Raw genomic sequence first — 23,439 nt, forward strand, 5'->3', positions numbered from 1 at the left:
CTGCAAAACCATTTGGAGTTTTTGCAAACCCTCAAAGTCATCAGCGCCCCACTGCGGAATCCAAAGCTAAGCTTGTCACAATTGTTAACACCTTCTTTGAACAGTCTTTTTATATTTGATAATTATTCTCTTCTGCGCCTTTTTTTTTCTTTTTGCCGGCAGGAAGGTTCTGCTGTCTTGGTTTTAGGCAGTACCCTATACAGCGAACAGCCCCTCGGCGTGCCGCAGTCGGGGGAAGACTTCCATCGCCTCGGCGGTTTTGCAGAGTGAGTAGATTGCGAGGCTTAGAAAGCCGGGCGCGGGGGAGGCGGAATGGAGAGTTAACAGTTTTGGAAGTCGCTAGGGGTTATACTGAAAGTTAACAACGCCTCAGGTTCTGGGTTGAGCACAATGACCGCCTCCTCCTGGGCAGCTGGCCCCGGGGCGAGCGCGGAGGAGCGCGGCCTCTGGCCGCCGTGGGAGAACCCGCCTTCCAGGGCGCAGAGACCGAGGCTGGAGCCGCGTGCACGCGGGATCCCGCGTCCCGCCGAGCGCCGGCCGCGTGTAGCTCCCTCCGACTGAGCCAATAAGGGGGTGCTCCTCGCGGCCCTCGGGGGAGCCCTCCCACTCTTCCCAACTTTCCCGGCCCTAGGGCCGGAGGAGGGCGCCTCTCCCGGCGGGGACGCGCTCGGTACTTAAAGGCGGCTCCGTGGGGCCGGCGCTCGTCAGTCGGAGCGCGCGGCGGCGGCGGCGCACCGGGGAGAGAGAGAGGCGCGGCGGCGGCGAGGAGCGGGAGGAGGGGCATGGAGCCGCCGCGGGCCTGCTGAGCACCGGAGCGCGGGCAGCCGGCGGCACGGTGAGCGCGGGCCCGGCCAGCCGGCCACATCCGAGGGGCGGGCCGCGCCGCGCGGGGGCTGCGCCGGGCTCCAGGGGTGCCGCTGGCCGAGCCCGGCTGACCCCCACCGCCTCCCCCCCTACCTCCCGCCCCCCATCCCCCGCCTGTGCGGGCGCTGCGTCCGGCGCCGGGAGGCCGGCTGAGGGCTGCAGTGTCCCCAGGCTTCCCGGCCGTGGTTCCTGCAGCCCCTTCCCCACTGACCCCTCCTCCCTTTCTTCCTCCATCCTCTCCTCCTCCAGCCTCTCCTCCCTTCCTCCCTTGCGGCTTCTGTTTTGTGAATGGATTAGGGGGCGGACGACGGTGCGGGGCACGAGGCTGGTGGGAGTCTCTCCCTCCCCCACTCCTGCCGGGGGGTTCGCACCTGTCCGGCACCAGGATGCCGGGTGCTTTGGGCCCTGCGGGTCAGCCGGGCCACGGCCGCCTGTATCTGCGGGCCCTGCCTCCCCTTCCCCAGCCGGCTCGGAGGGGCCGGGAGGGCGGGCGGGCGGCCAGGCGCAAGGGAAAAAGCCCCAGCCCCGCGCGCAAGTTTCCCATCCCGCCGCGTGTGGGCCCGGTAGCAGGGCACACCTGTCAGCTGTAGAGGCCGCACACCGGCAGCCCTGCAAAGTTTCGGGTGTAGATTGGCGGCGTGCGTCCTTGGCCGAGGGTTTTCTCCTTCAGTCATCTGGGGGGAGGTGTCTTAGGGAGCGCCCCCCAACCTAGTGCCCTTGAAGCCGGGTGCGCATTAGCCTATGGGTTCCGAGCTCTAGCGGATCCCATCTGAACGAAATGGGGGTGGGTGAGAGGTGGTCGAGGCTCCCCTCTCCCCGCTTGAGGTGGCACGGCCCCCTATCTGGGCAGGGGCGCCTCTGCCAGAGCCCGCACCAGCACCTAATTGCTCGTGGGGTTTTGGCTGCGGGACATTTTTGGTCTTCGGTGGGGTACGGGGTGCCAGGGTAGTGCCTCCAATTCGTGTGCGGGGTTTGGGGGTCCTGCCCGCGAGAGGAAGGGGCCGGCGACACCGGAGATGCTGCCTTTGTCTGCAGGCACACTTTGCCAAGGTAGCTGGGGCCCAGAGGAGATGAGCGGGGCCTGGTCCGGCTGATTCCTCGGGTTTTCCGTTCCTTCCCCGCTGAGTCGTGGGAAACCGGCACGTGGGTGTGGCCGGCGCCGCCTTTGCCAGAAGGCGAGGCTCAGGCGGGGGTGAGAAGCCTGGCGAGTGCCTTCCCGGCTGCATTAACCTGGTGGGCACCGCCTCCGGCATTGCACCGAGGCGGGGCGCCAGCACCCGGCAGGTTGCCGGGCTGGCCGCGGCGGCCCCGGCCCTCTCCCAGAGCGCAGGTGGGCAGTGGTGCTCAGCGGCGCCCCTTTGGCGTGTAAGGTCTAGAGGACTACGGGGCGGGGGGGGGGGGGGGGGGCCCCGGGGGGGGGGGCGGGGCCCGGGGGCCCCGGGGCGGAGGGGGCGGGGGGGGGGGGGGTACCGGGGAAGGCTGGGAGTCCTGCAGAGGAAGCAGGCTCCCAGGAATGGCGGGGCACAGCGCCTAGAGGCCGAGCTTCCCGAAGCCGCGAGGCTGCCAACAGCACTTTCCGGACCGCAGCTGCTGGAATGCTGCTGGTGCCTGAATCTAGACGGACTTAGGCAATGACCGCGTGTTCCTCACCCATCCTATGCGGCAGGTGGCAGGGGAACAGACACTGTTCCCCTCGCAAGAAGGTGCATTTGTGTTGGAGCGGGGCTCAAGGGTTGGTTCCAGTAAGACCTAGAGTTGGAGCAAGCTTGGAAGCGAGACCCCGTGGTCTGTAGAGGGTGGGTGGGTGGTGTTGGAAATGGGGTTCTCCAGATCAGGCAGGTGGCAAAGAGAGGAGATGGGAAGGCGTGGGTCAGAATGAGGAGTGGGGAGCTGTCCTCATCAGCCCCTCCTCTCTTCCCCAATCAGCCTTCCCACCTGGGTCCTCCTTCAGGGCAGGAAGTGCTGCTAATTTCCGGGAAATTATTTACCTGAGACCTATGGAGCAAGAAACCATTAGAACCCCCCCCCTTGGGGGACCCCAAGTCTCAGACCACTTGGGCAAGGTCAGGCAGCCAGGAGGTGGTAGAGCTGTGTCTCAAGCACAAGTCTTTGGTGCTGAGTGCTAAGCTGTTTTCATTAAAACCCAGATGTTGCCGACAGGGCAGCTGCTGGAAGGCCGGACTTAGGGCAGGAGGAGTGGCAGGGCCGGTGCACGAGCACGGAGGTGCCATGCGGGCACTAGGACCAAGTGGATGGGGCTTCCCGGGCAGCCAGCCCTCCCAGGCTGCTGCAGTGGTGGCTGCAGTTCCCTCTGGCGCCCCGGCCGCTGGGCTTCCAGGAGAGCTGTCCACACCCCAGCTCTCATTTCCTCTTTTTTTCCTGGTCTGCTTTTCCCCGTTGCTTTCCCTTTCTTTCCTGCCTCTCCGGTAGATGAGAAAAAGGTGAGACAGCAGAGAACACAGGAAAACTTTCTTTAAAAAAAAAAAAAAAGATTTTAGTTATTTGACAGAGACACAGCGAGAGAGGGAACACAAGCAGGGGGAGTGGGAGAGAGAGAAGTAGGCTTCCGGCCGAGCAGGGAGCCCGATGTGGGGCTCGATCCCAGGACCCTGGGACCATGACCTGAGCCGAAGGCAGACGCCTAACTGAGCCACCCAGGCGCCCCACAGGGAAACTTTCTCTTACTGATTTTGCTGTTTCAAGTGCGAGAAGTTGCCCCCCCACCTCTTTATGTTTCCTGCTGTTTCTCATCTTTTCATCCCCCACTGTGTTCGTGGGCCTAATGGTTCCTGTGCTTTACTTCCCCTCCCTCTGCGCAGGACCCTGGTGGGTACAGGGCGGGTAGAAGCTCTTGGCCTCTGGCTGCCTCCCTGGTCATCCTCCCTCCCGGGCCTCTCGCCTGCTCAGGGCTGCCTCTGGCTCACCCCTCCTGAAGGTCGCCTAGAAGAGCTCTGGGTCAGGCAGATCCCAGGACCGCCACCCACCAGGTGGGCATCACAGAGCTCTTTCTGGCTTTGGTTTGTCTAACAAGAATAAATGCTACTCAAACTGCTAAATTTACATATGTAATCCATTTCACCCTCAAAGATGCTACAAGGTTAGTGCTGCAGTCCACGTGTCACAGATGAATGAACCAAGGGGCAGGGCAGAGTCCCACAGAGAGGAAGTGGCGGAGCTGGGATTCGAACCCCAGGGGCCTGGCTTCTGAGTCTACACACGGTCTTAGTCATGCTCAGTCACGGGCAATGGTTTTGATGAGTGGCTCACTTCCCCTGTTCTGGGCCTGCCCGAGAAAACACCCCCACTCGCACTGACTGCCTCCTGACTCCACACCTCCCTCCGTCTCCCACCAGATGCCGGTGCAGCTGACGACAGCCCTGCGTGTGGTGGGCACCAGCCTGTTTGCCCTGGCGGTGCTGGGTGGCATCCTGGCAGCTTACGTGACGGGCTACCAGTTCATTCACACAGAAAAGCACTACCTGTCCTTCGGCCTGTACGGGGCCATCCTGGGCCTGCACCTGCTCATCCAGAGCCTGTTTGCCTTCCTGGAGCACCGGCGGATGCGGCGGGCAGGCCGGCCGCTCAAAGTCCCCGCTGCCCCGTCGCGGCGCTCGGTGGCACTCTGCATCGCCGCCTACCAGGAGGACCCTGACTATCTGCGCAAGTGCCTGCGCTCAGCCCAGCGCATCGCCTTCCCTGACCTCAAGGTGGTCATGGTGGTGGATGGCAATCGCCAGGAGGACGCCTACATGCTGGATATCTTCCATGAGGTGCTAGGCGGCACTGAGCAAGCTGGCTTCTTCGTGTGGCGCAGCAACTTCCATGAGGCGGGGGAAGGGGAGACGGAGGCCAGCCTGCAGGAGGGCATGGACCGCGTGCGGGATGTGGTGCGAACCAGCACCTTTTCGTGCATCATGCAGAAATGGGGAGGCAAGCGAGAGGTCATGTACACGGCTTTCAAGGCTCTTGGCGATTCAGTGGACTACATCCAGGTAAGCGCACCTTTACCAGGAATGTGCGGCCGTGTGGACATGTCCGGCTGCCTGGGCATACTGGGCAGGAATTTTAGGTCCGGTTAAGGTCCCCTGTGTTGTGTACATCCTTCCTCGGAACTTCAGAAGGCAATGAGGTAACTGCTGCTCCGAACAGCAGTCCTGGGGTCATAAAGCCCAGGGATGGAATCCTGGTTCTTCTCGTACTTCGCTCTGTGACTGAGGACAGGCCTCTGGACTGGTGTGCCAATGCTAGTAAGAGCTAACGAGCGGACAGCACTTAACTCAGACCACACCCCATTGTAGGCACTTCATACATGTACATGGGGTGACTTCTCACTTTTATGCCATTATTTTTTTAATTTCTGGTGATTTTTGGTTATCTATATATGTGTGTGTATATATGTATATATATGTGTGTATATATGTGTATCTAAATATATTCACATGTGTATATGCATATATATACACACATATAAATGTCTAGAATAGTTGACATTAGTTGCTGCTGTTAGAGCTTTTTTTTTAAGATTTTATTTATTTATTTGACAACAGAGAGAGACACAGCGAGAGAGGGAACACAAGCAGGGGGAGTGGGAGAGGGAGAAGCAGGCTTCCCGCGGAGCAGGGAGCCCAATGCAGGACTCGATCCCAGGACCCTGGACCCCAGGTTTCCGGTCCAGCATCTGCATGTCCGTTTCTCTGTCGGACTCCTTCTCCGCACACGCCAGAGGGTTTTGCCCAGCACTTGAATGAATAGCGGCTGTCATGGCCGCCCACCTGCGTACCAGCTCAGTCTTGCTGAGGGCATGTTGAGTACACCAATATTGAAATGTTCTCTACTTTACCCACCTAAAATTAGCTTGCCACAGATGTTTGGTTTTTGGCTTTTTTGGAAGTTGCATCCTCATGTTAATTGGTACATTGACCCTTTTTCTGTCCTCCTAGGGCCAAGGACCTCCTCGGCCTTAGTAGGGAGGGATGTTGAAGCATTTGATTCTGCAGTTCATCTAGGGTCAAGGGGCCTCTGGTGCTTTCCTGGAGACTCAGAAGGCAGAGGAAAAGCCCTTGAGCTCTGGCACATGCTCAAGCCACAGGGACTCTGTCGTGTCCTCCCTTGCAGCACAGAACTCCCAAAACCTGCCACGCATCTTCCTTTACTGATCATTTCCTGTGGATTCATTCTGGTGGATCAGCAAATAGGCTCACACACCTGAGCCAGCCTTTCTCTTGATGGCTCTGGGCTCACTGCCTGGGCAGCCTGGGCTTCAGTTCAATTTGGTGGATTTCAGCCTGTCTTCCAACAGCCCTGCTATGGGTGTGTCTTTCCCTCTGAGGGAGCTAGCCCTGCTTCAGCCAGTGGGGAAACCCATGCAGCAAAGAGCTCTAACTTCCCTAATCCTGCTCTGTTAGAAAGACCTCCCTGGAGTGAAAGAAGCTGAGCAGCATGAGGAACGAGTTAGGGTCAGGGCAGGAAGTAGCCCTGAGACTGGCAGCACTGGAAAGCCTGGCCTGTCAGCTGATGGGGCTCTGGGAGTCTGGCCCGAAGCCCTCCAGGCACCCTCTCCCAAGGCGTGTTGGTGGGGAGGTAGGAGGGAACTCTGGCTGTCTCCCTTCCACCTTTTGCTCCTTGTCTGTGGCCACCATGTCTTCCAGAATGGCAAGAGAAAACCCAGCAAGGTTGGGGTGTGGGGGGCAGCCCCCTTCCTGCAGGCATTAGCAACTTTACTAAAAGTATTTTGGACTTTTGCAAAGCAAGGTTTGGGCTTATCTGTGGGTCCTGTTCTTTGCTCTGTTGTTCTGCCAGTGATTGTCTGGGCTCTCCGTTATCACCTTAGTTGTCTCAGAGAAAATAGACAAGGAGTCAGCCAGCAGGGTAAGTGTTCATACCTCAGGTTCAACTAATAACGGAGCCACCTGTTAGACCATGAGCCTCCCTAGGGAAGGTGGGCAACGGGGCAGGATTTGACCTCGGCTCCGGTTGGAGGCAGCTGTTGCCAGCCTCCGTGCTCATCTACAATCAATCCAGGTGTCACGTCAGGATGGCCAAGTGGTTTAAGGTGCCAGACTCAAGCTCCTGAAAATCCAGGTGAGAGCAGCCCTTGGACATAGCATGCCCTGATCTTAGAGACTTAGCCAAAGGAGCTCAGGCCTTGCAGCCATATTAGTGGGGCACCTATGACTGGGTAGATATATCCTCCACTTTCACTGCAGGTTGCCCAGGAGACCAGAGGCTGAAACTGGGAATACCATGTTAATCTATGAGAGGGCTTTGGGCAGTAGCCTCTGGCAAGAGCCATTTCTTCACCTAACCTGGAGTGTCTGCTGGCCTGGGTCTAGCCACTGTACCTGCCATCTGATTTCAGTGTGTACCTCCTTTTCCTCCAGGGAAATGTTCTGAGACCATTTTTGTGGAGCCTGGCTCTATAGAGGTTAAAAACTTGCTCAGTGCTAAGCATTTGTCCCTGACACTGAGTCTCCAGGGTTTCTCTCTCAGCCGAACTCTCCTTTTCCTTGTTGTTCATCTCACCTCTTCTGTTTAGCATAGATCTCTTTGCTAGTGGCTGGAAGTGAACCCTTTGAGAGGTGGTTATGTCCCTGAAGTAGTGAGCAGTATGCGATGTACATAGGCCCAAGGTCAAAGTGGGCTGACCATGCACTCCCTCTGCAGGTGTGTGACTCTGACACTGTGCTGGATCCAGCCTGCACCGTCGAGATGCTTCGAGTCCTGGAGGAAGACCCCCAAGTAGGGGGAGTTGGAGGAGATGTCCAAGTAAGAAGTAACCAGGGATTCCGGGGGGGGAGGGGGGGGCCTAGACTCTCTGCTTCCCAATCCAATGGGTATGCCTGGGAAGTGAGCATCTTGACTACCTAGTATTTCGGGGAGAGAGAAAGAGTGTGTGTGTGTGTCTCGGGGCAGTGTTTGTGTGTGTGTGTGTGTGTGTGTGTGTATGTGGGGGAGTTTCTTTGATAGTTTTCACTAGTATCAAAGGGCTCACTTGGTAGCCAATCCCTTTTCTGGTCTTTTCCAACCTGAGGAAAAAGAAAATCACTCAACAGGTATGTAGTAGAGAGCCCATGCTGCTGGGAGGGGCTCCGTGTTCTGGGCTCCTGATCACAAAGGGTGCTCCTTGGTGGTGATGCAACAAGCACCTCCCGAACTGGGCCCTTGAGAAACCCTTGTTCTTAAAGAAGTTGCGCTGAATGGTAAGAACAAGGGCAGTATGGTAAGATTAAGGGGCCAGATCTTCTTCCAGAGGGAATGCTGGTAACACATCAGGTCTTCCTGAGCAGCTTTCCAACTGCAGAAAGGTCAGGATAGATGGCTGGTGGGGGGTGGGGGGATTGCTGCGCATCCTTCCCGAGTCGTCCTCTCTGCCACCACCACAGGCTGTTTCCTGAGATGGAAGGTGGCTCTGACTGCTAGAGCAGCTTCACTGGGGCAGTCAGTGCAGATGGCAGTGAGGTGCTGGGGGCGGTGAGGGTACCACTGGCTCCTCCCAGCCTCAGGTTTCCCAGCTCTGGCTGGGTTAGGACTGATGGCCAGGTATCTGAGCAGTGGGCTACAGAACTCAGGGTAAGGGAGGCCTCATGGCCTCTGGTGTCTGTCTCCCGGGGCCCGAGTCCTCAGGTGAGGAGGCCCAGCATCTCTGGTTCCCTTGCAGATTCTCAACAAGTACGACTCGTGGATCTCCTTCCTGAGCAGTGTGCGGTACTGGATGGCCTTCAATGTGGAGCGGGCCTGCCAGTCCTACTTTGGCTGTGTGCAGTGCATCAGTGGGCCTTTGGGCATGTACCGCAATAGCCTCCTCCAGCAATTCCTGGAGGACTGGTACCATCAGAAGTTCCTCGGCAGCAAGTGCAGCTTTGGAGATGACCGCCACCTCACCAACCGGGTCCTGAGCCTCGGCTACCGGACTAAGTATACAGCGCGCTCCAAGTGCCTCACAGAGACCCCCACCAAGTACCTCCGGTGGCTCAACCAGCAGACGCGCTGGAGCAAGTCTTACTTCCGGGAGTGGCTCTACAACTCTCTGTGGTTCCATAAGCACCACCTCTGGATGACCTACGAATCGGTGGTCACAGGTTTCTTCCCCTTCTTCCTCATTGCCACGGTCATACAGCTTTTCTACCGAGGGCGCATCTGGAATATTCTCCTCTTCCTGCTGACAGTGCAGCTGGTGGGCATTATCAAAGCTACCTATGCCTGCTTCCTTCGGGGCAATGCAGAAATGATCTTCATGTCCCTCTATTCCCTTCTCTATATGTCCAGCCTCCTGCCAGCCAAGATCTTTGCCATTGCTACCATCAACAAGTCTGGCTGGGGCACTTCTGGCCGAAAAACCATCGTGGTGAACTTCATCGGTCTCATCCCTGTGTCCATCTGGGTGGCAGTCCTTCTAGGGGGGCTGGCCTACACAGCTTATTGCCAGGATCTGTTCAGTGAGACAGAGCTAGCCTTCCTGGTTTCTGGGGCCATCCTGTACGGCTGCTACTGGGTGGCCCTCCTCATGTTGTATCTGGCCATAATCGCCCGGCGATGTGGGAAGAAGCCAGAGCAGTACAGCTTAGCTTTTGCTGAGGTGTGACACAGCCCCGCAAGCAGAGGGAAAAGTGCAATGGGTAAGGGAGGGGAGGGGAATGGAAGAGAAAAGATGGGGTGGGAGGGAGGAGGGAGTGCTGTTTTAGTTTCTTAATGGTCCAAAGGACAAATCTGCAGTGCAAAGAGCGGTGACTGTACTATATGGTCTGGGCAGTTCTTACAGGAGGCAGCGCCATCCAGCGCAGAGGGCTATTTTCACGCCACCCATCTGCTTGCCTCTGCATGCTTGGTGGCCGATGGGAAAGATTCCACCTCCTCCCCCAGGATCCACAGGGAACCCAGAAGTGTGCTAAACCAATTAGTTCTGATCAGTGGCAACTTCTGATAGGTAAGTGACAGCCTGTGGCAAGGGAGAATTCTCTTAGACCCTCTGAACACAACCAGAGGTGGCGGGAGAACTCCTGAGAGATCTGGACCAGCTAGTAACGTGTCCCCCACCCCCACCCCCACATCTAGCTATCAATGCAATAAGATTGTGCCTGAGATACAAGGCCCAGAAGCCTGATCTTTGGGCATCAGAAAACAGGGTCCAGGAATGGTGCTTTATTATGGGACATACTCCATTCCACATCTCAACATCCCAAGGATGAACCAAACTAGCAGGGAATTAGCACTGAACTGCTTTTGAGTGTGTATATGTATCTAGGTTAAAAATGAAAGTCTGCCAGGAGGAACAAAGATTGGTGGTGGTGCTAAAGGCCAGGGGCTATATGGAGGCCTTGGGCCGAATGTATCTCACCTGGAAACTGCCCGACATCTAGATGAACTTGCCTGTGATCTCTGCTGGGGAGAGGAAATGTTTTGGTCACCTACTGGAAGATGAAACCCCAACATGCTCAGAAAAGAAGTGAGGGCTCAGGTACTTGACCCTGTATACTCCTGAATTCCTCTCTCAAACTCCACTGTGAGTCGAAGAGAGCCTCCTTCCTTTGCTTTCTTCGAGGTGATGTACTCACCTCTCCCACCCTCTTTCTCATTGGGGAAGTTTTTCAAGGTGGCCACTGAGACAAGAGCCTGGGCTCTCCCAGGCCCCTCTGCCATAGGCACCCCTGCCCTCAGCAAGTGGGGGCAAAAATGATTAGGAGCCTCTGACCGACCAAACTACGATCTTGGAACTGCTTGGACAGATTCCTTAGCAGCTGGCTAAGCGTGCATGACTTTCAGGCTACAGTTCTTGACAATCATCTCCAATGAAAAGCTTTTCAGTGTTCCCTAAGTGAAGCCTCAAATCCAAGCTTGTCGTCTTTGAGACTGTCCATTCTCCTCAGTGGCTTCTCCAGGGAATTCTTGGCCAAGTTGTGGATAGTCATTATTGCACTTGCTTCTTTCCAGAAACCAAATTCAGAGATAGAATTGGTTCCTAAATCCTAAGGTTCTTCCTTTCTCTCTCATGCTCCTTGAAGCTTTGGTTTTCTTCTGCTTGTTGGGGGTAGTGAGGGAAGGCATTTTCTGGAGATTTGCAATCCACAGACTATTCTCCACTCTTGGGTTTGAAACTTGGGATCTTGACTAAGCCTTTGACTTAGGGGATGCTTGACTGCACGAGTGCCTGCTTCCGCTCTCCAAATGTCCATTCTTAGCAGGGCCTGCTAACCCCTCAGAACCAGCACTAAGGTAGACAGTCGTTGAGGGGGCAAGCCTCTAGTGTGCCCAGGTGCTCCCTACAAAGGAACCAAGTGTGCTCTGAGCCACAGATTGGCAAATCCTGGTGCTTTCTTTCATCCCCCGTGAACGCAAGGGTTTTCCAGGTGCAGCCACCATTGCTGATTCACAGACCTCGAGCCTCTGGTAAGACTGCTGGCTGGTGTTGGGCCCGACCCATGAAGGCCGGGAAGAGGCAGCAGGCATTTGCTAAAGGCAGTTGTTCCAGGCTCTTCCGTGTTTTTGCTGGCCAAGTAAACTATTTTGAGCACTACAATGGAGGAAATCCGGTCAGCCAACTGCAGAGCTCAGACTTCACTAAGGGCTTGTTTTTCTTCAGCTTTTACTTGAAGGTTAAGGTAGGATAGACTCCTGGATGGAGAACTCCTGGTTGTCCTACATTCAGCTCTGCCTCGCACTGTGGTCATCAACCGAGCTCAAATCAAGAGTAGGCAGGTACAAGTAGTGGGCTCACAACGTTTGACCTCGACTGGTTTTTCTAAGTTATTTTGTACATTTTTCAGCAGCGAAACCAAACTGGGTCTTCAGCTTTATCCCCGTTTCTTGCAAGGGAAGAGCCTTTATACAACTGGACACATTTTGTTTTTTTCGTCATTGAGAATTTTAAACCCTTTTGTATTCTTTCTACAGTAATTTGTAAACATATTTATTTTTACTTTTTTTTTTTTTTTTACTTTTCAGGTCAAATATTTTATACTACACTTGTCAAAATAAAGATTCTCACATAATGCTGGTTATCTCTGAACTACTTCCTCCTTGTACTTAAACTGGTTTTATTCCAGTTTCAAAAGAGGTATTTGAGTAGAAATAGTTTTGTCAAGATAGTTGGCAGTGGAACTCAAACAGGGTAAGTAGTCACAGCTGCCTCTGGACCTGGGGCATACAGCAGGCCCACCTTATTGATAACTGCACAACCTCTGGTGGCTTAACTTTTTTTTTATTGTTGAGGATGGGCAAGGTCTCTGGTGAAATCACTGGCAGATGAATGAGTCCTAGCTAAGTTTAGTTAAAAGTCAACGCTTGCTTCCTGCTTGAGTGACCGCGTTTTACCTGGCAGATAATGTAGGATTGTGGCCAAGCTGAAACAACGAAAAGCAGTGGGTAAAATTCCTTTCCTGTGGGAACAGGTAACGAAGTAGAGTGACATCAGCAGCCCTCTCATCCCATTTATTAAAGAAACGGTAAGAAAAGATACAAGCAGGAAAAACACCAACCATCCTCTCACATCAGGCTGAACGAAGCACAGTGATATCTCCCCTTTATCCCCCCCACCCCCCACCCCAATTCCCATCCACGTCAGTTTAAATTTTGAGGTTCTTTGATCAGGAGTACTAGTGGAGAGGGAGTTAGATGAGCAGTGGAGCCTTGACTCTGGCCTCCTCAAAGTCCCAGGAGAAGGAAGCTGCAGGCCCAGTCAATCAAGCAGAAATTGTATTTGGTGGGTCTTGAAGTGGTTGCCCACCTCCCTGTTCTGTGTTCGAGCCCCCAGGGAAAGGTATGGCAGTAGAGGATGACCAGGTCCAAGCTGCCCAGGTCAGAGCTGCTGAAGCACAGTCTGTTCACCAACGCAACATTTCTAGAGAGCAGTGAGCTGATTCTCCAGTGGTGAGCAGGGGACTACATGTGAATTGGGACCTGCAGGCCAATGTATCCCTGAGGAAAAGTCCACATGAACAATTCAAGAAACTAGTAAGAAACAAGGGGCAGAAAGCTGTGGGACAAAAGCACAGCAGGCTTCTGGAGGGCTGGAGATCCTTTCTCTCAAGGTCAGGATCATTCCCACCTGCCGTTATCCATCTCCCACATAAAACATTTCACCTTCAGTCAAGAAAGCAAAGGAAAAAGACGGCTCATCTGAACTTGAGCCCCAGCTATGTACTTCAGACTGCAGCTCCGCATCTACCCTTACTTGTAACACAGCGCCTGCCCAGAACCATGGTGCCTAAAAACCAAAGTGGTCCTGGAGAGAAAACGGTGTTTAAGGGGGTAACATTCCATTTGGGTACATTGCAGCCATTGGACCCCCTGGTCTGGGGAAAGCAGCTGGGTTTGTGCCAGGGAGGCTCCCCACTCTAGGAAACGGGACCAAAGTCTTGCTTACAGGGCCATTCATCCTTGGAAAGGAAGCTGGGTTTAGACCCAGGGTCCCAGATGGCCTTGCGAAAGGAGCTGGGTTGATACCCACAGGGCCTGCTGGAGAAGAGCCCAGGGGCCCAGGAGCTGACCTGGGGAAAGTAACCTGACCAGGGCCTAATGGGCCAGTAGACCTTGGGAAGGCAGCGGGACTTGGACCCTGCAAGCCACTGGCCCTTGGGAAGTTAGCTGGGTTGGGACCTAGTGGCCCAGAGGTTCTTGGGAAAATTGCTGGACTTGAGCCCTGGAGGCCAGCGGACCTCTGGAAGGTAGATGGATTTGAAGCCAATGTGCCAGAGGACTGAGAGAAGGCAGCTGGATTCAGGCCCCCCGAACCTGCCCCCCTTGGAAAGGGATTCGCATTTACCCCCATGGGCCCAGCTGGCCTTGAAAAATGAGCTGAATTAGGACCTATGGGGCCAGGAGCCCTGGACATGGATGGATTTGGCCCTGGAAGGCCAATTCCCCGAGAGCCAGGACCGGAGTTTGGGCCTATGGGGCCAGGTACTCTTGCCATAGAGGATGGGCTTGTGCCCATGTTTCCAGAAGCCTGTGAGAAAGCAGCTGAATTTGCTCCTAAAAGACCTGCTGCTCTTAGAATGGGGGCAAGATCTAGGCCTTGAGGTCCAGCCATTCTTAAGTTAAGACCAGATCCTGTGCCCAGGAGGCCACCCGCTCTGGTGTCCACATTAGGGCCTGGGCCCAGGCCACCTGCCCTTGGGTTGGGTCCAAGGCCTGGGCCCAGGCCACCTGCTCTTGGGCTGGGCCCAAGGCCCGGGCCTGGAAACATACCCGACCTCGGGGCAGGGTTTGTACCAACGAAGCCTGACCTCAGATTGGGACTTGGTCCTGGTCCCAGGCCAACAGGCCTAGGATTAGGAGGACCATTCCCAGAAGTCAACAGGACACCTGCTCTCAGGTTGGGCCCAGGCCCAGGGCCCATAGGGCCGCCACTTCTGGGGTCAGGACCCGTTCCCAGGAGACCACCTGACCTTGGGTTGGACATAGGACCCGGCCCTGGGAGACCCCCTAACCTTGGGTTAGACAGAGGCCCTGGACCTGGAAGAGCCCCTGCCCTAGGGTTTAGAGATGGCCCTGGGCCTGGGCCCAAAAGGCCACCAGGCCTTGGGAAAGAAACTGCACCTGCACCAGTGGGATTCATCCCTCTTGGAAAAGAAGCCATGCCTGGGTCACGAGCACCAGCAGGGAAAGGTGCTGGATTTGAAGCCAATGAGCCTGATGAAGTTGGAAAAGGCGATGGGTTCCTTGGAAATGGGGCCAGATTTCCACCAAGAGAACCGGTTGCCATGAGGAAGGGATCAGAATTCATGCCCAGCGGGTGGCCTGTGTTCAAAACAGGACCCCCCTGTGGTCCCAGGGAACCGTCGAGCCGTCCTCGAGGTGGCAACTGAGCACGAGTCCAAGGAGTTGGCCGCTCTCTAGGGAAAATCCGGGGTTCTTTCATACTTTCTTGGGGACGTTGGTGATAATGGGCTTGGGGCGAGTTTTGAAAAGGATCTTGTTTTTGATGAGTGCTGTCACCAGGTACCGGGTGCCAGTCTTGCAGCCAAGTTCATCACAGTCCTGCTCCCCAGGAGTGTGTTTGACAAGAACGGCAAAAGGTTTCTCCAGATGGATGATTTTTCCATACAGGATATGATGCCCCACGATCAGCACAGGGATTCCCTTCGGCAGAACAAGAATGAAATGCCTGAGGTTCAGGGCAAGGTCATAACACTCAGGTGCCTTCTAGAGATGCTCCTGGCGAGCAATGCTGGCACCTGCACTCCCTGGCATGGCTCTACCACTGCTGAAGAGCCACACCAGACAACCACCCTCGTGCCCTTTTTACTCTTTGTAGCCCCAGGTAAGAGAATTTCCACTTTTTAGAACTGTGATTTTCCAGATTCCCCAAAGCTAAATTTCCCTGCTACTGCAGGGGTCGGGGGAGAACAAGCAGATAGCTTAGATTAGCTAGACCTCGAATAACAAACCTGAGGGCAGTCCTCACTCTGGGTCCTGGGAGCACCACCTTGGTGTAGCTTGCTTTCCTGAGGCATTAGGCAGGGAAAGAAAAGTCCCCTCACCTCAGTGGTGTAATGTAGGTCTCCCAGGAGGTTTCCAGCTAATCCAGTGCTGTAGCGAGCCTCGATCTCCCCCTGTAGCTCCATCAGCACCCATTCTGCCAGGCCTCCAGCCCCAGCACTGCAAGCAAAGGGCTGGCGGTTACAATATTTTTGAGGGGTGAAGGATGAATAGTGTCCTACACCACCATTCAAGGCCCAAAGGAACTCTGTTGAGCACAAGTTCTTGGAAAATTAGGCAGTGCTAGGCACTGAACTACAGATGAAATGCAAGGATCTGTGCAAGATGCACCTGAGGACCCTGATTCTTCCAGGAAAATATCAAACGTATATAACCCTAATCATTCAAGCTAAACAAAAAAGTCTCAAAATGTACTCACCTGGAAATAACAATTTGCACCATGAGCTTTCCGTCTTTAAAAAGCAACTGAAAATAAGCTGTAGAGGAAAAAAAAATTTAGAATAATAATGATAGCTAATATTTATCATGTACTGTGTGTGAGGCCTTTTTCTAAGTACTTTAGACAGATTTTCTTTCATTCCCCTAACAATGCTATAAGCTGTAAATATTTTTGAATTGACACTGTATGTTCAACATTGCTTAAGATCACCAATGGTCAATAATGGTATGGAAAGTTAGTAGATAAGATCATGTACTTACTAGTCAACGAGCCAGAATTTGAACCCAGAACATATACTATAGCCCACACTGCTGACCACTATGCTAACTTGCCTTTCTCTTGAATGTTCTATTTTCTATTCTAAATATTTCTAAAAAAAACTAAATAATTCATTTAGATTTTTTTTCTATTTTGCATATTTCTAAAAAACGTTCTATTTTCTATTCTGCATATTTCTAAAAAAACTAAATAATTCATTTACATTTTACTTTTCCCTTTGGTGATATAAAATATGAACTTCCCAAGTCTAACACTCTGGTTATATTTCAAGGTTCAAAGGATCTCCTTTAACAAAAGCCAAGAAATGAGAAAGTCCTTCAGGCAACTTTGGTGAATGCTACATGGTATCTAACATGATTCTCATTATATGCGCTGACCATCTTTGAGGTATACCCTGACAATCATTTCATGACACTTTCATTTTATGCAACAGTACCACCTGGTGGCAAGTTTGCAGTACTCTAAAAGAATGGGTTAAAGTGAGTATTTTTTGCCTGAGACAACTGGCTTCACTTGTCTTTCTAGGAAAGATAGATTCACGGGGGACTGAGGGGTTGGGGGATCTAAACTACACGTTCTGTTTAAGTCTTTCCAATAAATCAATGGAACTCAGTGGAAAGTTATTAGTCCAGTGTTTACCAACTGTAGTACTGTATGTTAACAGGTGTAACTGTGCTCAAGCTTAGTAAACATTGATTAAAAAGTTAAACAGGTTTCTTCACTGATACATGAACCTTCATTTTGGATCTCCAGGGAAAAGTATATTGCCAGGAGCCTTATAGGATGGCAGAACTACTCTATTCTTGAGCACCAAACATACTTTGGGAACATAAGGTCAGTCAATTCACTGGTCTTCAAATTCAAATATAAACAGTAGCTAATACTTACTGATTTTTTACTATGTATCAGATTCTGTACACGCCTTAGAACCCAGGCCACCTGTCTTTATACTCAAAATCAATACGTTCCCAAAGGAGAAAACCAAGTACTAGTGAGAATGAAAGACATCAAAGCATCAGGCAGGCACTGCAGACACTGTCAGAAGGGCAACAGGGGGTCCAGAAGGCATCTGTGAGTCAGACCTTCTGCAGCAGCGCCAGTTGTGGTGCTGCTCGAGAACAAATACACGAGGCTCAAGGGCAAAGGTCTTCTGACAGGCTAAGGAGGCCCTACACCACCATCAACTGAACAACCAAAAGCACCTTTAAAATTCTTCTAAGGTTTCTTGAAGAAAGGATTACAATTTAAAACTGGAAGACTTAAAGTCAGGTTCCAGCCTGTAAGTGTAGAACTTTTCACTGTGTCATCATACACAAGTCACTTAATGACCATGGGGCTAACACCTAGATTATCGGACTCATTACACTACTGTGAAGACCACATATATGCGAAAATGTTTTAAAGACAGTTATTTTTTTAGAAAATGGAAAAAGCAAATCGGTATTTCCACACTGTAATTTTGACTATAATTTAGAGAGTGGTAGGTGTATTTCACGCATGAATCAAAAAAACCTCAATAGGGGTGCCTGGGTGGCTCAGTCGTTAAGCGTCTGCCTTCGGCTCAGGTCATGATCCCAGGGTCCTGGGATCGAGGCCCGCATCGGGCTCCCTGTTCGGCGGGAAGCCTGCTTCTCCCTCTCCCACTTCCCCTGCTTGTGTTCCCTCTCTCGCTGTGTCTCTCTCTGTCCTATAAATAAATAAAATCTTTAAAAAAAAAACACCTCAATAACTAGAAACTGAAGTTGGAAAGTTTCTAAAGATTAATAAATGCATATAGATTAAAGGGTTCTTATAACTAAGCTTTTGATGACTGATAATGCACTATATGTTTCTTGATGGCTATAGTAATACATAGGTAGTTTCTGAGAAACAATTAAGTGTTCATACAGATAAACAAGTTCTGGAAGACCACGGCAGGGAAGGAAATCAATCTTTAAGGCCTTTGGAAACACATCTGAGAGGAGTATATATGGACTGTTTTAGGGGGATGCAGAAATATTTTCAGTGCATTCCACATTTCCTGAACAGTTTCCTTTTAGAACAGGAATTCACAACAGTGGCCCAAGTGGGCAAAGGAAAACAGATGCCTGATAGCTGGGTCAGAAGAACTTTACCCACTTATATAGGAGGCCCTGCCTCAGTAGATCTCTCCATACTGGCAAACATCTAGCAATGCTCCTGAAAATACAAATTCTGGGGCCTACAGCTTCACCATTCTGCTGCTGTCCCTAGTCATGCTGGTTAAAAATAGTGCTAGTCCTACTGGGATGCTGCAGATGTGAACACTAATGAAGTTCAGACCCACTCATAGGAACCTGTGGACTGGCCTGGCTACATTTATGTACATGGGAGAAACGGAAGAGAAGGCATTCCTTTAGCAAATTTTAAAATTCTGCTTTAGGGGTGCCTGGGTGTTGCAGTTAAATGGCCAGCTCAGGTCATGATATCAGGGTTGTGAGATTGAGCCCCATGTTGGCTCCGTGCTCAGTGTGGAGTCTACTTGAGATTCTCTCTCTTCCTCTGCCCCTCCCACTCATGAATGTATGCTCTCAAATAAATCTTCAAAAATCTACTTTAGTGCCTTAAAATAGGCTATCGCCTGAATTTTATTATTCCTTTTCTTGCTCCTTGAGATTACTACTCTAGGCAACTTGAATTCTCAGGGCCAGAGTAAGTAGGTATACCTGGGTACTTCACTGAGGACACACCTGACAGAGATAACAGGGAATGTGTATTTCACTTAATGTGGAGCTGACTAAAGAATCTGATAACATGCAGCCCAATCTGTCCCTATACTCTTGACAGTAGGCAGGTAGTAAGAAAACAAAGAGGTGAAGTAGTATAATACAAATCAAATCCTATTAGTAATAACAAATATAACATTATGATAAATACTTTCTGTATAACAAAAAAAATTCTAGGGGCCCCTAGGTGGCTCAGTCAGTTAAGCGTCTGCCTTCGGCTCGGGTCTTGATCCCAGGGTCCTGGGATAGAGCCTCGCACCGGGCTCCCTGCTCAACGGGAAGCCTGCTTCTCCCTTTCCCACTCCCCCTGCTTGTGTTCCCTCTCTCGCTGTGTCTCACTCTGTCAAATAAATACAATCTTCATTTAAAAAAAAAAAATTGTAAGTCTTCAGTCTCAACTAATTCCAACATTAAAGTAGAACAATTTCTACATATTTATTCTAAGATACTGCTTGTACAGAAATTGCAGATTTATTAAAAACCTTTGAAGACACAGCCTGAAAAATACACTCTATCAAATCATGAAACTTAAAGGAGTCATTGGAAGATTTGGTGAGGACCAACTTACTTGCCTTTGGTTAAGAATAATAATTCTAAGTTGACAATATGTGTAACTGTAGAGCCAAGGAAAAATTTCTGCAATGTCACTTTTTGAAAGATGTTTAATTCACTGTAGTTCAGAGGGGAGTCTCATAGGCCACAACTAGTGTGGGCCTGGAGTGATGGCAAAGTGGCGGGGGGGGGAAACCTCTTTCCCCTGAAATGAATTATTTCAGCTCCTCCCACCCCCGTATCTCAAAAAAGGAGGAAATTTTTTCCTGCTTAATTTTTCCAGGCCTTCACATCACTAAACAATTTAATTTTATATTCCTAACTTACTCAAGTTTAGTTTTGTTGTTTTTTTTTTTTTTTAAGAATTTGACAGAGAGAGACACAGCAAGAAAGGGAACACAAGCAGGGGGAGGGAACACAAGCCAGGCAGCGGCAGGCAGAGGGAGAGGGAGAAGCAGGCTTCCCTCGGAGCAGGCGCCCAATGAGGGCTTGATCCATTCCAGGATCCTGGAATCATGACCTGATGCTTTAATGACTGAGCCACCCAGGCACCCCTCAAGTTTAGCTTTCTAAAGGAAACTTCTTCTAAAGTACTTTAAATATTCTAATTAACTCTCAATATTTTCCTATTTAAAAGAAAAAAAAAGGTCTTTTCTGGGGCTTCAAAATTTGTAGAAATTTCTTGCCCCAGATCATCCTAAGACATGAAGCCAGTCTGGGGGTCCCAGGTAAAGTCAACACACTACTGTTTCTCAGGACAGTGGTCTGATAACTTTAAGACCCCTGAACAAACTACAGCACAGCAAAAGAATCCGCATTTCAAAACCAATCCAGAGCCACAATGGAGCCCCACTCAAAAAATTCAAAGATTTAAGTGGAACTGTATCTATCAATCTGGGACATACCTTATTTAACTGTCTTTGACTTCTACCTCTACTTTGAGTTTAGTTCCTATTAAAGTTATTACTAAAACCTGGGGAAAAAAATCTGAAAAAAAATGAGAGTACAAACACAATTTAAGAAGAAAAATCCAGGCAGAGCATTATAATACAAAAAGCTTCATTTCTCCCATAGGTAAATTTCTGCGGAGACTTATCTGATTTTCTGGTTTCATCTTGAGAACAACCTCAACGACGTAAGCACTCTTATTCCCATTTTACAGATGAGGAAACATGCTTAGAGAAACTAAAGGTTAAGTAACTCGTCACAGAGCTAGTAAGTGGGATGTGAACTTAACCCCTCCACAATATGGCCTCTCCAGCAGTCCTCTCCCACAAATTCTCAAATACAGTACTTCTGTGTAATTTCTGATTGTTTTACAAAGATCAGTAACCTACACAACTACCAGCCAAGTACCTATTACATCTCTGGGGTAGGCAGTCAAAAACAAGCCTTTTTATCATATTCAATTGATGAAATTTAGAGATCTACTCAATGTCACCTCCAAGATTGAAAACTAAGTATAAGGCAGAATAAGCCAAAAGAACAGAGGACATTCTTTGTCACGGATTCATTTTAATCTTCAACAAAATTAAGTCTCTTATAGTTTACTTTCTAAATTGTTAAATGTTAAGTTGTTCAGATTACTAATGTCTTACAGACAACAGAATGAATGAGCAATGATCCTCATAATGGTAACTACCTCCAAAATATAATGTGGCAGAAGTGTGGTATGGATCCAATTAGAGAGAACATATACAGCTTTTACTCAAACAAGGGGACTCAATGGTGACTAAAAATAATTAAATTTTACTAGAGCTAAGCAGTACTTTATAAATTTTCATTACAACCTTTCTTCTTGTATTTTTTTAAGATAGGGAATAAAGGCTTTAACTTTACAATTCTTAATATAAAAATTCATTTTTTATTTAAAAAAATTAAATACATGACACAAAAAGTTTTCAAATTGCGAGACCAACACTTAGCATTTACTGAGCTTTTATTCAGTCCCAAGGACAGTTGTTTAGGAATGCAGGGAGAACTCAAGTCATCAGACCTGGATTCTGTCACTTATCCTAAGTGTGACATGGGATTAATAATCTAATCTTCTAAGTTTCAGTTTCCCCACCAATAAACTGGGTATAAGAAAGAACCTATCCCAAAGGGCTGTTGTGAAAACTTAATGAGGTTATGAATGGAAAGTCCTCAGCACAGTGCCTAAAACATGGTAAGCCTTTAGGGTCAAACGACTTATTACCAGCAGGGAATGTGGCATTTTCTTAGTATATGTTCAATAGAATGTCTAAATGCTATACTGTATAATTATTTTCATGTTTATAGTGGACTAAACTTTCCTACAAAAGCAGCAGGTTATCAGAGTAAAACCAAGTTTACATAAATGGAAAAAAATTCAAACATGACAGTCAAGGTTCACCAAACTGCTTCAAGGATTAAGTTCTGAAAGGTTTTTTTTTCTTTTCTCTAAAGATAACTATTTTTCTATGTGCCTTTCCATTAAATGAACAATTCAGGAAGTTTTCATATACAAATGAATCAGATTATTTTTATTAGCAGTGTTATTGTGGTTTGTGACTGAAGGGGATGGTCTAAGTTTCAGAAGGAAAATCTTGTCTCCTGTCAGGCTTATGTTATTAAACACTAAAATTCTGTTTCCAAATGAGAAGCTTGCTCCCCTCCAAAAAGGGGCTATGGAGGGTAGGTGGAAATGAATGCTTCCAAACTTTTTCATTAGTGAAGAGTGTGTTCAAAAACATGTGTGGATACTATGCATACACGTGGTACTTTCCCATCACATTTTAGGATTCCCATGATGGGGGGAATCAATTACTGGTATTTGTAGACAATGGGTGGAAAAGATGGCTTCAGTCGATCTGAGTTACTCCAGTTTTCTCCATCTTCTGCTACTCTGCAGCCCCATCTCAGCCCTTCCTCCTCTTACTGCTATGACCCCCTATATTCCCCAAAGGCCCTCTTTTCTAGCCCTGCTGGAGGTCTCACACTATCCTGGATTCTCCTCCCACCGAATCCCATCTTCTCCACCCTCTCCTCCGACCCCCTCCCATGCCTTCAGTGGGAGCTACAAAACACTTCCTATGTCTAGTCCCGCCCACTTTCTGGGACTTCTCAATCCGCTTCCCCTCTCTTCCCCAACCCCCCTTCCAGTTCACCCCCAGACTTTCGCTGGGCCCTCCTACCAACCTATTTAACCCTTCCTCCTACCTCCCAAGGAAACTATTCTTTAAACTGCATTCCTCCACACCCCTCAAACCGTCCACCCTCCTCCCAAAAATTACTCTTTAAACGTTGTTCTTCTACCACCCCCATTCTCCAAATCGTTCCCTGTTTCCTCTTCAATCTGAAGTACTTAGCTCCTCCAGGACCCGACCCCACCCCACTGTTTAGTCTCTCACTCCGCCCACAAAAGAACCTGGATCACTCTTCCTTCTAACCATCCTCCCAATGATCTCTCCCAGCAGCTTCCCCCTGCGACTTAAAATGTCCCCTCGAACAAACCTCACAGTCCTACACCCCCAACCCTCCCACCAAGTCCCCTTTCTGATATTCCCGCTACTTCCCGGGTTCCAGTTCTACCCCGCTCCCGCAAGCCTCTCATGCTGGACTCCCTCCCCACCCGGGGAAGAGCCCCTTCCCGCACGTACCTCGAGGTTCCGGCCCGCGCCGCCCCCTTCTCCGTCCTCCGCCCGCGCTCGGCCACCCTTTCCGCCCTTCTCTCGCTCCGCCCCACTCGCTCCCTTCCTTCCCTCCGCCTTCCGTCTATACACCGCTCCCTTCCCCCCACAATTCCTGGCCCTCCCACCCCGGGGGGCCCTCTGGGTTCGCCCCCACCTCTGCGCGGCTCTCCTCGCTCCCCTCCCCCTTCCCGGCCGCCCCTCCCCCTCCCGCCGCTCCCCGTCCCTCGGCTCGCCATTCTTCTCCTCGAGCCGAGCGCCCCACCCGGTCCCAGCTCCCTAGCTTCCCGCTCCCTCGCACCCTCGCCCCCATCCCCGGCTCAGCCCTCGTTCCCCGCGGCCTCCCGCGCACCCCGCCCGCGGCCTGACCTGCAATGGCGGCCGCCGAGCGCGGCGCCGCGCGGCCAACGGGCGACAACCGAACCTCCCGCCGCCGTCGCCGCCGCCGCGAGCACTGCCTGCGCACTTCCGGCCT

At 50.9% G+C, this 23,439-nt stretch overlaps 3 protein-coding genes across 3 annotated transcripts; 1 reads left to right on the forward strand and 2 right to left on the reverse strand.

Annotated features, from left to right (window-relative positions):
- Window positions 1-760: 760 nt before the first annotated feature.
- HAS3 (hyaluronan synthase 3) lies at window positions 761-10,848 on the forward strand. Its single transcript, XM_032424367.1, has 4 exons — window positions 761-835; window positions 4,218-4,856; window positions 7,528-7,629; window positions 8,522-10,848. Exons 2-4 carry the CDS (start codon window positions 4,218-4,220, stop codon window positions 9,443-9,445), a joined length of 1,665 nt encoding a protein of 554 aa, XP_032280258.1. The 5' UTR covers window positions 761-835; the 3' UTR covers window positions 9,446-10,848.
- Window positions 10,849-13,871: 3,023 nt separating this feature from the next.
- Window positions 13,872-14,782, reverse strand: DERPC (DERPC proline and glycine rich nuclear protein). The gene is made up of 2 exons (XM_032424368.1): window positions 14,016-14,782; window positions 13,872-13,950 (listed from the first exon to the last, which is right to left on the reverse strand). Exons 1-2 carry the CDS (start codon window positions 14,717-14,719, stop codon window positions 13,944-13,946), a joined length of 711 nt encoding a protein of 236 aa, XP_032280259.1. The 5' UTR covers window positions 14,720-14,782; the 3' UTR covers window positions 13,872-13,943.
- On the reverse strand, window positions 14,690-23,424 carry CHTF8 (chromosome transmission fidelity factor 8). Its single transcript, XM_032424369.1, has 4 exons — window positions 23,334-23,424; window positions 15,719-15,776; window positions 15,342-15,459; window positions 14,690-14,940 (listed from the first exon to the last, which is right to left on the reverse strand). Exons 2-4 carry the CDS (start codon window positions 15,739-15,741, stop codon window positions 14,716-14,718), a joined length of 366 nt encoding a protein of 121 aa, XP_032280260.1. The 5' UTR covers window positions 15,742-15,776; window positions 23,334-23,424; the 3' UTR covers window positions 14,690-14,715.
- Between the last annotated feature and the right edge of the window lie 15 nt (window positions 23,425-23,439).

This window comes from Phoca vitulina, unplaced genomic scaffold (assembly GCF_004348235.1).
Source record: "Phoca vitulina isolate PV1807 unplaced genomic scaffold, GSC_HSeal_1.0 scaffold30, whole genome shotgun sequence".
Classification (NCBI taxonomy): Eukaryota; Metazoa; Chordata; class Mammalia; order Carnivora; family Phocidae; genus Phoca; species Phoca vitulina.

Coding starts and splice junctions, on each gene's coding strand:
- CHTF8 (XM_032424369.1), bottom strand. CDS start 15,741: ATGGTGCAAATTGTTATTTCCAG. Junction 15,460..15,718: donor GTGCAAATTGTTATTTCCAG/GTGAGTACATTT, acceptor CTTTGCTTGCAG/TGCTGGGGCTGGAGGCCTGG. Junction 14,941..15,341: donor ACCTACATTACACCACTGAG/GTGAGGGGACTT, acceptor GTTCTGCCGAAG/GGAATCCCTGTGCTGATCGT.
- DERPC (XM_032424368.1), bottom strand. CDS start 14,719: ATGAAAGAACCCCGGATTTTCCCTAGAGAGCGGCCAACTCCTTGGACT.
- HAS3 (XM_032424367.1), top strand. CDS start 4,218: ATGCCGGTGCAGCTGACGACAGCCCTGCGTGTGGTGGGCACCAGCCTG. Junction 4,857..7,527: donor ATTCAGTGGACTACATCCAG/GTAAGCGCACCT, acceptor CTCCCTCTGCAG/GTGTGTGACTCTGACACTGT. Junction 7,630..8,521: donor GAGTTGGAGGAGATGTCCAA/GTAAGAAGTAAC, acceptor GTTCCCTTGCAG/ATTCTCAACAAGTACGACTC.